Below are 12,879 nucleotides of genomic sequence, written 5' to 3'. Positions count from 1 at the left end.
CCCCCGCATTGGATCCTTGGGGGACATTCACTGAAATGTAATTATAGCCTGTCCTGACCGGTTGACTGACTCATTTTCATACCGGAGAGAGGGACAGAAAAAAAATAAACCCAGACAGGTAGGGTCCCACAAGGTGGACTGCTGATGAAAATTTCATACCCACAACCCCCCTTATCAGGAACTTCAATAAATAAATAGGGGGCAGTGTCTCCGGCGCGCTGTGCGGCCGCAGATATCCGGGGCTCTGAAAAGGGGAATCAATTTCCATAAAGACGCCAGACCTTTTAGGTTGGGCTTGACATTTCCGTTAAGAGGAGATAGTAACGGGAGGCTGGCGGTTAACAAAAGAATTTCAGCGAGGTCTGCCAAACATGTGGGAGTGAAGGAGCGCCACCGACACGCCGAGTCACACACACACATTATCTTAAAGGCAAGCTGCTCTTTCAATGCATCCGTTCTGACTTTGCAGATTTTCTCTCATCCGACGGCTACACAACACGTTGGTCTTTTAACAGTGGCTTCATTGGTTCGTGATCTTAGGAAAGACATGTTGATGCCATCGATGCTACTTGACTTGATGAGCTCATATATGGATTCTGGCGAACTTGACTAAGACGCTGTAAGTGGTAGCTGAGGATTAATGAGGCTTCATGAAACAGCTGATGAGGTTTCATGATACAGTGTCTTCGTTTGAAAGGTCACTAGATGGAACTCTGAGTTTGAACATGATGCTAGGTTTCATTGAATTAGTCAGTGAAAGATTTTAAAGAAGAAAGTGCCATCTAGTCTTTCAAAATGAAGACACTGTATCATGATACCTCATCAGCTGTTTCATGAGGCTTCATACAACAATAAGTGGAAGAAGATGGTCATAAAAACGAAGGTTCTCAATGCTGTTGAGAACATTTTGATAGGTTCCCGCCAAAATGATTTCGTAGGTTGTTTATTCATACATTGTAAAAAGAAGTGCTCACAAATTTTTATTTATTTTACTTTATTAAAGTGATTGTTTTTAAACTTTACAGAACCATTCAAACTCTTCATATCACCTTAAAACAGCAGTAATTCATTTCAACATTGTCTTTTACATACTTCCAAAAAAAAGTCTACTCTGCTATATACCGTATCTCATTAAAAAAAATATATATATATATATATTTATATATTATTACTTATTATATATTTATTTAGAATCTTTAGAAAGTGTTGATTGTATAAGTATAAGATGACCACATTTTGGAGGCACTGTCAATTACCTTTATGATACACAAATCTTTAAATAATTTTCAGCAACTTAGCAACTTCTTGAGTTTCTTCTTTATGATATTCTTACGTTGTACGAGCAATTTACGTCATTTAAAAGGCAAACTATATGTAGGGCTTTAGGAATAGATAGATGGATGGATGGATGGATAGATATATACTTTATTTTTATACTTATTTCGCAAACTTTCTATACATATATATATATATATATATATATATATATATATATATATATATATATATATATATATATATATAAATAGATAGATATATAGATAGAGAGAATATTTATATATATATATATAATAGCTATATCTTTATATCTATAAATCACAATTCAGTTGATTATTAGTTTAGTGAGAGACCCTCTGAGTTATTTTCTAGTTTATGTTGAATTCTATCCAAAAATGACTTGTGTTTTGTTATTAAAGGAATGTAACTTTTTATTGTTTATTATATTCCGCCATCAGTTATTTTCACCTCCCGGTCTCTCTGCCTAATGGCCCTGAAAGAAGATGAGTCAATGAAAATAGTGGATGCAACAAATAAAAGTGGGGGTCGGGTGACCGTTTCCCTCCTCTGCCGACCTGATCGCAGGCGGGGGGGGGGGGCTGACCGGACCGGACTGAGGAGCGATCGATCAGGCCCACTTTGTCATGACAGTCACTGAGTTTTTTTGGGGCTGAGAAGCGACGTCACCGCAGTTAGCATCAGCGCTCCCATGTCAGCTGATTTAGAGCAGATACTCTCACGAACACTTTCAATTAAAAGGCACTGGAGACGCAGACAAACAGCGCCACAAGGTGTGCAACAGGCCTTTACTTATCTCTGTGTTTTTTGTGTTGTGTCTCTCATCAGGAGCTGGAGGAAGAGGAGCAGAGGAAACACGAGCGGAGAATCGAGAGGATCGAGCCCGTCGGCAGGGCCGACTCGGCGTTGGACCATTCACCTGTTTTCAGTCTTCAGTGAGTCGCCGGAACCTTTATTTTCACAGTGAATATGTAGAATACAAGTATGTGAAAAGAAAGATAATTTGATGGGTCGACTTATTTAATGGTTCCGTGGTTCAAATATAACATCTGGATTCATCAATTAATATCCATCTGCATCAGCGGCTACTCGTCTGCGTAATTCAGCACATCATTGTCGGGCCTCCTCCTCCTCCGCCCCTCCCTCCTTTTGTCGCACATTTTTTCAATTAATCTACTGTCGTCCTGAGCTACAATCTGATCTAATCACTTAATTGGGGTCTTCATTTGGGTCCCTAATCAACCCCGGGGTCCGCCAGGCACGACACGCTAATTTATAACTGTGTCGAAAAGGCACAATGCAAGCGTTTCCCCCACCGGACCATTTTACCCATCATACATCTGTCATGTGTCCGCTTTGGTATTGTGTGTTTTTTTTTTAAATTCACAAACGCCTCGTTCTTGTCCGCCTACTAACCACATCCATCATGGTGTTGCAGAGGAATGTTGAAGCCGGTGGAGGTGTCCAATGAAGGAGGGCCCCTCGGGATCCACGTGGTGCCTTTCAGTTCGCAGGATGTCAGGTAAGAGCGCAGGAAATCAAATAATCAATGCCGATCCGAGCTCCACGACGGCCACTTAGTTACGCCGTCCACCTTGTTTTCCTGTGGACCGTCTACCTCAGCACTGACGTCCTTCATGGACCGAACACGGCTCTTTCTTATTTTCCTCCTCACACGCTTTGAAATCGAACAAAAGTATTTTTTTTTTCAACAGCATCAAACGTCAGACACAAACAGAATATTTCATATCTAACAGATTTACCCGTTGGGCAGGAGAAAAGACAACTTCTTACTGACTGTAGAGCTTCTTTTCATGCCTTGGCATTTGTGATCCTGTGAATTTCAACAACATCTGCCCCTCTTATGATAATGGCTCACTTTTTTTCTGACCTATTTTACCACTAAGTAGTAATACTGCGTTCATGTAAATCTTCCATCAGGAGTTTGTGTGAAGTGCAACAGTTGGAAAAAGCAATCTATTCATTTGATAAATACCTCTTATGATATTGCTTTGAACAATTCTCATGTTGGAAGGGATGGATCAGTGAATTATGGTGGTGTTCACCGCTGTTCCATATGGATTTAGAAAGGTTTTGAAGGATTTGTCATGTACTTGAATGGCTTCTTAGCGGTGTCATTCAAGTGCCCAGCTCTGACCAAAGACATGATAAACTAACTAGACGATTGCTCTTGTTTACAGTACTCTGTAGGACAGTGCACGTACTTTCCCAGTGTACAAATCTCAACAGGGTAGTACTGTCTCAAATCAAACTCTGCTGTTACACACTTATTGGAAATGAATCGACAGCTTCTTCTTCTACTACTTTTGTACGCTTATTTAAAACAGCTGTTGGAATCTATCACCGCCACTTGACATCGCTTTCGGCAATCGAAACAAGTTATTAAGTTGTGCTTCATTTTGTTATTACTGCTGTTGTGTTGTTTTTGTGGTAAATTTAGTGTTTTCTCAAGACATTTACGTCGGGTTCTTCTCCGAAGACGCTTCCTCAGTGACGTATCTTCTGTTTAGCGCCATCTACGTCACTAAGATGGCGGCCGTTGAGGGTGGTAGGTGTCCATCGATCCACACTCACTTTTCCGATCGTTTGAGTGCACCAATTGAGTGCTCATTGCACACTTCATTTTCACATACTGCTCATTGGGACGCACTTGTGCACTTAAAATATTAATCGTAAGTGCAGAAAATGCACGATTTGGGACACACCTAATGTGTTTTGGATTATGAAATTGTCCTAATATTTACATGTTTATGAAGCACCTTGATTTGTTTCCCATTTGTACTGTGTCTTTGAACATAGCCTGGTCATTTTTCTCAGAATTAAGAGTCGTGCTTGTGGTTAAGATGCTCTGAATGTACTGGTTCAGTTCTTGGTATCAATTCCAGTGTATTTAAAAGCCGTGTATCATGAGCTCCTCGAGTTTTCTGATTATTCATTAACATTGTTGAAGTGCTAAAAAGCAGAAATAAGTAACAAAACTTTCATTAGCATTGTTGCTCTCATCCTCCGTCAACTGGAGTTCCGCCACCAAGATAGCTTGGCGATGAGGACATCGGACAATATTTCCAGCCGATGAAGCGTGTCGATGACAGAAGACAAGAGGAGTAGAACATCCTAGTTTATGGTTATCCTACAAAAAATAAATAATAAAGGACGGATGTAATCAAACTAAAAGCTTGTGTGCGCGGAACACACATCCTGCCGCCCGCCAAGCGACTGGCAAGCCACCAAGGTGAATATGACTACTCAGCTCCGGGGAAAGGCAGGCCCAAGAATGAGGTGAAAAGACGGAGTGAGAAGATAAAAAAGGGCTGACATTTGAGTGAGAGAGGATGACTGTCTTTGAAGATTGCTGTGTGTCATTTCTCTGCGACACTAAATCCAATTGCTGTTTATAAGGTAGTGTTACGAGACTATATTTAGCTTCGACCTCCGCTGATCAAATGCATGAGGCGGCTTTTTTTGGCACGAGGCATGAGACTAAGAAAATGTAAATATATCAGTCTTTATTGTTGCACCATTTGAAAAAAAGGTGATTCGATCCGAACAAAGATGTCTACCACATGTCAAGTGAAGAGCATCAACCATTATTTTGACATTATCTTTGAGTGTGAAAGCAATTGGTGTGAATGATAGATGCCTGGTGGCTGTTCTTACGCCACCATGAAAGGGGATGTGAAAGGATTTGAAGAAAAAGGAAGAAGAAGAACAGAAAAATGACTGAAAAAACTGTCCTAAAAAATGGATTTTTACATCCACAGTTTATCACAAAAGTGAAGTCTAAAAGTTTATAAGATAATCTAATATAAGATGTCCTCATGGAGGATTGGAAGAGCATTCCAGTTTCAACCTGTGAAGCTCTGGTAAACTCCATGCCCAGGATAGTAAAGGCAGTTCTGGAAAAGAATGGTGGCCACACAAAATATTGACACTTCAGGAACTTTCACTAAGGGCTGTACTCACTTTTTTCGCCAGGGGTTTAGCTAGTAATTGTTATATAATCAGTTATTTTGAGGGGAAAATGTGTGTACACTGTGTTTTACACTGTTATATAAGCAACACACAGACTACTTTTCGTTGTGTCAAAGTGTCATTTCGTCAGTGTTGTCCCATGAAAATATATACTTGAATATCTGCAGACATGTGAGTGGTGTACTCACTTTTGTGATACACTGTAATCGACAGACCATGATTTGTTTCCCATTTCTATATCAGATTTACACAATTAACCTTTAACTGTATCTGCAACACAAAAAAATAAGATTTTTGCCGACAATAACATACATGATTTTGACTGTTTCAAAGCAATTTTTATAAAGGGTAACCACAGAAAAAAATATTTACGAAACAATATCCCAAAGCAAAAGAATGTTCATTATCTTTTGTGAATACTGAATAATGTCTGGATGACACATTGTTGTCGATAATCACAATTCTCTCAAATATACAAAGAGCCATGATACATCACTAGTTGTGCTCTTATCATGGGGTATCTTTGTATTTCCACATCAGCGCTCTCATAGAAAGCCCCGTAAGTAATGCCAGTAAATATCTGCCTCATCAACTAAGCACTCATCGCTATCAGAGCCTTCAATTAACATGATCAGACTTAACTCAGGATCAGTAAGACGACGCTAATGGCCGGCTCTTTTTTCCTGTAGCCGCACATTAGGGGAGAAGATATTTCTCCTTAGCAAAGCTGTCTAGACCAGGGCCAACGGGGGTGAGACGGCCCACGGAAAAAAAAAAAACAGACAGCAAACAAGCAACTGCTGCCACTTCCGCCCAATGGCTGTCGGCATTTTCGCTTCACCGGCTTGACATCCTGTTGGATCCAAGCAAGCAAAGAAGACAGCTACGAGGGGGGGGGGGGGCCGGAGACTTTGTCACGTTGATGGACACGAACGCAAACATCTACATTCATAGACGTCTACCTGGCACATAATTCCGACTCCACTGCTGTACTGGATTCTCATTCACATGCACACTGGCGCCGACAATCTACTCAGTGTGTCTGTACGCTCAAGCAAACACACAATCAAGCATTCTTTGCTTAATGAACTTCTCATTCCACAACCAATTTCAATTATAAACAAAGTGCGGACATAATTACCTCGCATAATGTGATCCTGATTGGATTACTGTTTGATTAAAGGGCTGGACTTGAGAGCAGGTGGTCCTGACGAATGACAAGCCCGTGCCAGCGTCTCCTGGCGATATATAGATGGATGGTTTAGATGGATACCAAAGTTTTTTTGTTTTTTTTTGAAGAGCTGAGATGACTACGACGATAATGAAGCCTTTTTTTTTACAAAATCATCACACGGCTCGACGCCAGGAAAAATATTCCGTCTTATCCTCAATCTTCGCCGCAGAAGCTTTGAATACTGATCAGGGATCAGGTCTTTATCTCCTGTATTTGCTCTGCTACAAGTCATTACGATCTTCCGACGTTGTAATCTTCATGTGAAATACTTTGTTTTTCAAGCTGCCAACACTTGTGAAGATAAAGCGCCGCCTGTGTTTACTCCCCCCCCCCCACCACAATTATGCTCTTCTCGGAACGCTAACCTGCCTTCGCCGGGTTTCGCACGCTGAGGAAGTGGACGGTTCTTAAGGCGATCTTTTCATTTAGGCTTTCGCTCTGATCCGGTCACCCCCGTTGACACGTCGAGCCGAGTGTTGCTGTGCGAGCGTGGACGTCCACACGATGCGTCTAATTACAGTCGCGGTCGGTGCCCGAGACGAACCTCCGTCACGACCATTCAGACGCTTTGTTTGTCAGCGGAAAGTACAAAAAAATCACGTCCTTGTCAGTGTCGGTCACATCCTCGCTATCTTGATGGAGTTTTTATTTTTTATTTTTAACCTCTCTCTCGATGCCATCAATTAGAAGTTGAAAATAAGTTAGATGTGTGTGAAGTCCCGACAAGAATAGAAGACATTCTCAGTCAGTCAGTGTTCTCGCTTCCTCAGGCATCTGGCGCATTAGAGACGGATGGAGTTTATAGTTGAGCTGTGTGAGCAGCACATCAGATCTTTTTTGCATGCGCTTATCCTGAGGGCCTCAATAAACCCTGGCGGAGCTCACTGATGTGTTTATTTAAAAAGGAAGCGGAGGCTATATGAAGGTAAAGGTTGACTCTTTTTTTTTTTCTAAGGAATTGCTGAGACTGCAGCACAGAGGATAGGGGCGCGAGGTGTTTGTTGCGGCACTGACGGCTCACTTTTTTAAGCTCCACCAATGGCAAACGCAGCAGTAGTTGATCTCGGAGCTGTTTGGATTATTACCCTCAACTTCATGTTTCTCTCTCCGATAGAAGATGTCTGGGCAGAAAAAGTTGGTGAAAGTTTTTTTTAGGATGGAGCGAGTGAAAGAAGAACGAGTCAGTAAAAGTTGGTGAGGCTTGTAGCTTGTTCGTCTGGGACCAACTTTTTAAAAGATTTGTGTGAATGACAATTAAATCAAACTTTAAAAGTTAAAGTGCATACCTCCACCTTATTTTTGACCTCATAAAAAACAACCAAAGAGCATGAAGTAAAATCACATGAAATTTAGTAGGAGTTGAACCAAACTTCCGTATAATTTTTTATTAATATGTCACGAACCAGCACAAAAGGATTTAAGTCATTGAAAGCATGATAAAAGGCGACACAATATTTAAAATTAAGTTACATGGCTTTTGCTGTTTCATGTATCGTTCTCTGTTTTGTATCTCATTAAAAAAAGCTGATATACTATAAATATTAGTATTTAAAATTGTATGTATTTGTTCTCTTTATAACATATTGCACTATTTTTAACTTATTATTTATAATATTTATATTTATACTTTTATATATACATTCACTCTGCTATGTTTTTAATGGTTGCCAAGCAACACAATTTTGTTGCCAGTTTAACTGCTGTGTGTTTTGTGCAATGACAATAAAAGAAAGTCTAAAGTCTAAAAACCAAATCACACAAGACTATGACAGTGAAGAAAACGATAAAGACGGAGACTGAAACACAGGAATGATTAAAATCACTACAATCTAGCAAAACTCAATTCAAATGGTAAACGGAGAGAGAATAAAAGGTACCACAATATATGAAGGTTAAGCATAAGAACCAGGATGATCTGACACTGCGGACTGGAACAATGAAATTTAAGTCGAGGCTGCAGGAGCGTTTTCAGATTTGTTTTTCAATCCGGTGTCGTCACATGTCAAGTGAACACACGATGAAGAAGGGACATGAAAGAACACACTTAAAACACTAACATCTTTTCACTTTATAACACTATTCGAACAATAAAAAACACCTGATATCTAAACTGAATCTACATTTCAACCGACATCAAAGGGAAAGGCGTTATGCTTAATATTTCAAACACTATTATGTCTCTTATTCTCTAGAATAATACCTATCTACCTAGCTCCTCTTTTGAGCCCTTTTCATGCTTTTCTATCCTGCTATCCATCAAGAAAGAAACGATCTGTTCACGCTGACCTTGGCGATGCGTGATTTTCTTTAAAGTGTGTTTCACTAGAGACTGTTTTGTGCAACATTTCCAGGACTGGAGGTTTGCTCGTCAAGCGTCTGGAGCGAGGAGGCAAAGCAGAACAAGAGCATCTTTTCCTGGAGAACGACTGCATTGTCATGATAAACCAGGGAGACATTCGCAACCTGCGCTTCGAACAGTAAGCACTACTTTTATGGATTATTCTTTATTTATGGATGAATTTAAGATGTTCAATATGTCCATGCATGAATAGAAAAATGTTTTTTATTCCCAAAAAATATATTGTGTCTGAGCAAAACTTTTGAAGCCCAGGGTGGTTCACTTAATAAACGGTGAAACCGGCAAAAAGTACACTCACAAAGGCCTCTTATTAATTCCTGATGCGACAATAACGGCAAATTTATCCCGACCCCACGCAGTCCAAAAAAAAAAGCCTGACGTGAACACCTTAACAAAAATTGACACTAGCTTCATTTCACAGCCGGCACTCTTTCCCTGGCAGAACTTTGAAACTTCCCCAGAGGTGGTCTGCTTGGCCCAAGGCTGTTTCATTTCACAAGCAATTATCAAACTGTGCTAAATTGTCGTCCCACTCCACTGGGCATGAAGTCGGCAGTTAAAGGATTGACAACATTTTGGAAACCAAATTTTGGGGTCTGTTATTCCGATTTCTTGCTGTTCCAAAAAAAAAAGATGCCTTTTCATGATTTACAGTGAATGAGCAAACTCCAAATATAGAGATCGGCCACTAGAGTGCAAAAACAGACATTGACCCAAACAAGGTCAACATGTGAATCACTGCTTGTATTTAAGTGAGTGAAAACGGTATTATACTGTATAACTGGATAATTTTTTGATTGATAACTAGTTTGTAAATAGATTTTATTTCGTGAAAATGTTAAATATGTTTTATATATTATGTATATGGTGTCTCTATAATATGTTCATGTTTTTAACATGACTCTTTAACAGTCACATATTCACTCATATTAATAATATGACAATGAAATGTTTTTAAAAATGTAATAATTTGTTATCTTCAGTTTTGATCACACATGCTTTTTTGATATCCATATTTACAAGATTTAGCTCGATATAATGTATTGCGATTATTATTAAATTAGCCATAATCGGGCTTGTTCTTATATATTTGGTCAGTGTTTTGACCTCACTGAAGACTTGGTATCTTGTGTTGCCTATTGTGAAATACTTATATATAATATATATTTATTAATAATATATTTATAGAAGTATCTTGACAAAGTCTCTCTTTAAAACCCTCTTAAAAATGTTTTTGGGAGAAGTAATTAAATTCATTATGTGTGGTTTCGATAATCATGAAGTTTAGTTGAAACAAACGTGACATGTTTTATTGCAGTGCGTCAATAGACTGCTGTGCATCTCAAAAGTGCTCTGAAAGCTCATAAGAACTTCAGGCTGTCTGCAGCTGCCATTATGCTAACGTCTTGTTCACCAGCGTGAACTAAACCATGATGCTTTTCACATTATTTTCTCCCCCCCACCCCCTCAAAAACAATGCTAATGCCATTAGAAAAAAAACATCTCAGGTTCCTTACAAACCTCGTGAAGTGTGAAAGCAGCTTATGAACCAAATACACAAGGGAGTGATGTTTTTGTCGCGTTCCCTCGCTCGCCCCGACTCTGCCAAACACACTCTTCAGCGTCTTCCAAACACATAGAATGATTGTACGTCTGCGTGAAAATGAGGTGAAGTCGCTCCCACCACCTCCAAACCCCCCGACTCCATCACTCGTCTTGATTGTGCGACGTGCGGCGCCGCGATTTTTTAAGTGATGGTCTAATCTGCTTGGATTGTTTTGCATGGGTAAATATTTTGAGGCACTTAATCTAACTGAATATAATGATGCATTGATGGAGTCATTTATTGTTCGATCGAGCCTGTGTAGAAACTGATTACTGAAAGCGACGCCGCCGTATTTTGTGGTCGTCGGGAACGATCGCGCGTAAACACTCCCCTCGCTCTCATCAGCTCGAACATATTGTCGCCGGTGATTTATTTTTTCTTGGGCATTACCATGAGAATAAAGACGGGAGCGACCGAAATCCCCGCAGAAGTGCCACGCTTACCTCGCCCTCTGCCACTCGCCGCAAATGAAGTAGTCGTGGCGGAGATTAGCGCCGTCGTTTCGGATTGGGAGCGTTCGCGGTATTACCGGCATGATTATGGGGGTCTTGAAGCTGGAGGTGGGATGGTTGGAATGTAGGAATAAACCACTGCATCCTGGCCGTTGTTTGCGCGACTCCCTCCCGGGCAGCCCATCTATATGCTAAGTGCCAAAAGGCAAAGCAGTCTAAACAATTCTTGTCTGAGAACGGTGTCGTGCTCATGCCTCGGCTTATTTCGACCCAAAATGTTCAACAAGAGTGTCTGTTTTGGATTTTTTTTTTTCATTTGCATGTTTGTCTACCTACTTGGGAAACGTCATTTTCTACAGAGCAACTATACAGATGTATGACAAGAAAAAAGGGGAAAAAGCTGCACATTTTTAAAGGTTCCTAATCAAAATAAACGGAATTATTAACCACTTATGAAGTCCTGTCGGACACTATATCAGAACAAGGGATCAATGTCTTCCGAGTGATTCCTAAGCCAGTCAACTGGACTGAGGGTCTGAGTTCTAGGAAGACGTTTCATCTCTCACTCAAGACTTATATCCTGCTAAGAGAAGGACTGGGAATACAGGGAGGCATAGGTTAGGATCCATGTGTAGGTCATTGTCAGCAAGAGTCGGTCGTGGACTCTCTCAGTCCAGTGAGGTGTGACCATCACATGATTGTGGAGGTTTGGAAGACGTTCCTAGGGAGAGACCCAGACCCTAACCCTGATGGGTTTCCACCCACACATTGATTCTAACCCCTCCCTGCTGTTCTCTGTTGCTGCCCATAGCAGGATATATAGTGGCTCCGAACACATTCATGAGTTGACTCGCTTCGGAACCACTTGGATAACCATGACCTGCATGAATGAGAGTGTAGGTTCTCATTTAATGTCTTTCTTAACCCTGGGGTATCCATATCACACAGCCGGTTCCTTTCTTATCGGGGTAGATCGCTAACCCTGACCAGAGCTGGGTTGAAGGTTAAACCTGATCCAGACCTGAACCAGCTTCTCCCAAACAATGGCTCGCACTTTTAGTAGAACGAGCGAGACGAACATTAAGATGCAGAAGCTTGTCCACTGGGTCAACCTGATCGTTGTAAGAAAAACCTGGATTGGTTAGGATCAGTTGACCATGCTTTGTCAAAGCCAGATGGTCTTAAGGTGAATTAACATCCATTTCAGTGGGAACTTATTGCAGTAAAGTGAGAAAAGACTCAATTAAACCAGTATACAACGTGTAAAATAACATTTCTAGCTCCTCATTGCAATACAATCTTTTGTATCTTATCAGACCCTTTTTATCCCTAATATAGACTCAACCAAATCATTAAGATGTTGTTTAAAATGGGCGTTTATTAACAATACAATTTTAAATATTCATCATTGAAATTGTTTTAAGGTAAACCTGATGTGCATGTTCAAGGATATTTACATAATAAAAATCTGTTGCATCAAGATTTAAGCCTTTTAACATTAAAAAAACGTAACAATTATCGTAAATAAACGGTATGTTTATTCCTGCTAACATCCTTTTTTTAAGGAATAATACAATTTTCTCAAGTTGTGCAGAGATGTATAGAATCCGGTGAGGATATCAATTATTTCGGGCGTCAGAGAGACTAAAAAAGTCCAATACATCAAATAATTGATAACAATAAAGTAACATATTTAGTGTAAAATACTAGTGACAACGATTTAATGGTAGTGAAGTGAAGTAAAAGGAAATATATTGTCAACATGATGTTGTTAATGCAATAACAATACATTTATAATGAACAAAACTATTGTTTTAATCTCTGCTAATCATGTTTTCACTCCTGCTCTGTTGGGAAATAACCCCAAGTGTAGTTTCCCAGCAATATCTTAACTGGTCGCCGTGCTTATCTTCCTCCAGCTCCGATGCTGGTAATTATA

At 40.0% G+C, this 12,879-nt stretch overlaps 1 protein-coding gene across 3 annotated transcripts in view; it reads left to right on the top strand.

The window, feature by feature from the left end:
- Positions 1-12,879, top strand: part of LOC148081772 (partitioning defective 3 homolog) — a 367,916-nt gene that overhangs the window by 157,630 nt on the left and 197,407 nt on the right. For all 3 annotated transcript variants that reach the window (XM_087788810.1, XM_087788809.1, XM_087788808.1), the window contains exons 6-8: positions 2,125-2,231; positions 2,735-2,818; positions 8,875-9,000. In XM_087788810.1, the coding sequence (XP_087644936.1) occupies positions 2,125-2,231; positions 2,735-2,818; positions 8,875-9,000 (317 nt within the window). The remainder of the gene's footprint in view (positions 1-2,124; positions 2,232-2,734; positions 2,819-8,874; positions 9,001-12,879) is intronic.

Source organism: Callionymus lyra, chromosome 4 (genome assembly GCF_982586985.1).
Source record: "Callionymus lyra chromosome 4, fCalLyr1.hap1.1, whole genome shotgun sequence".
NCBI lineage: Eukaryota > Metazoa > Chordata > Actinopteri > Syngnathiformes > Callionymidae > Callionymus > Callionymus lyra.
The sequence above is the reverse complement of the archived record's forward strand: the minus strand, read 5'-3'. Positions and strand labels throughout refer to the sequence as shown.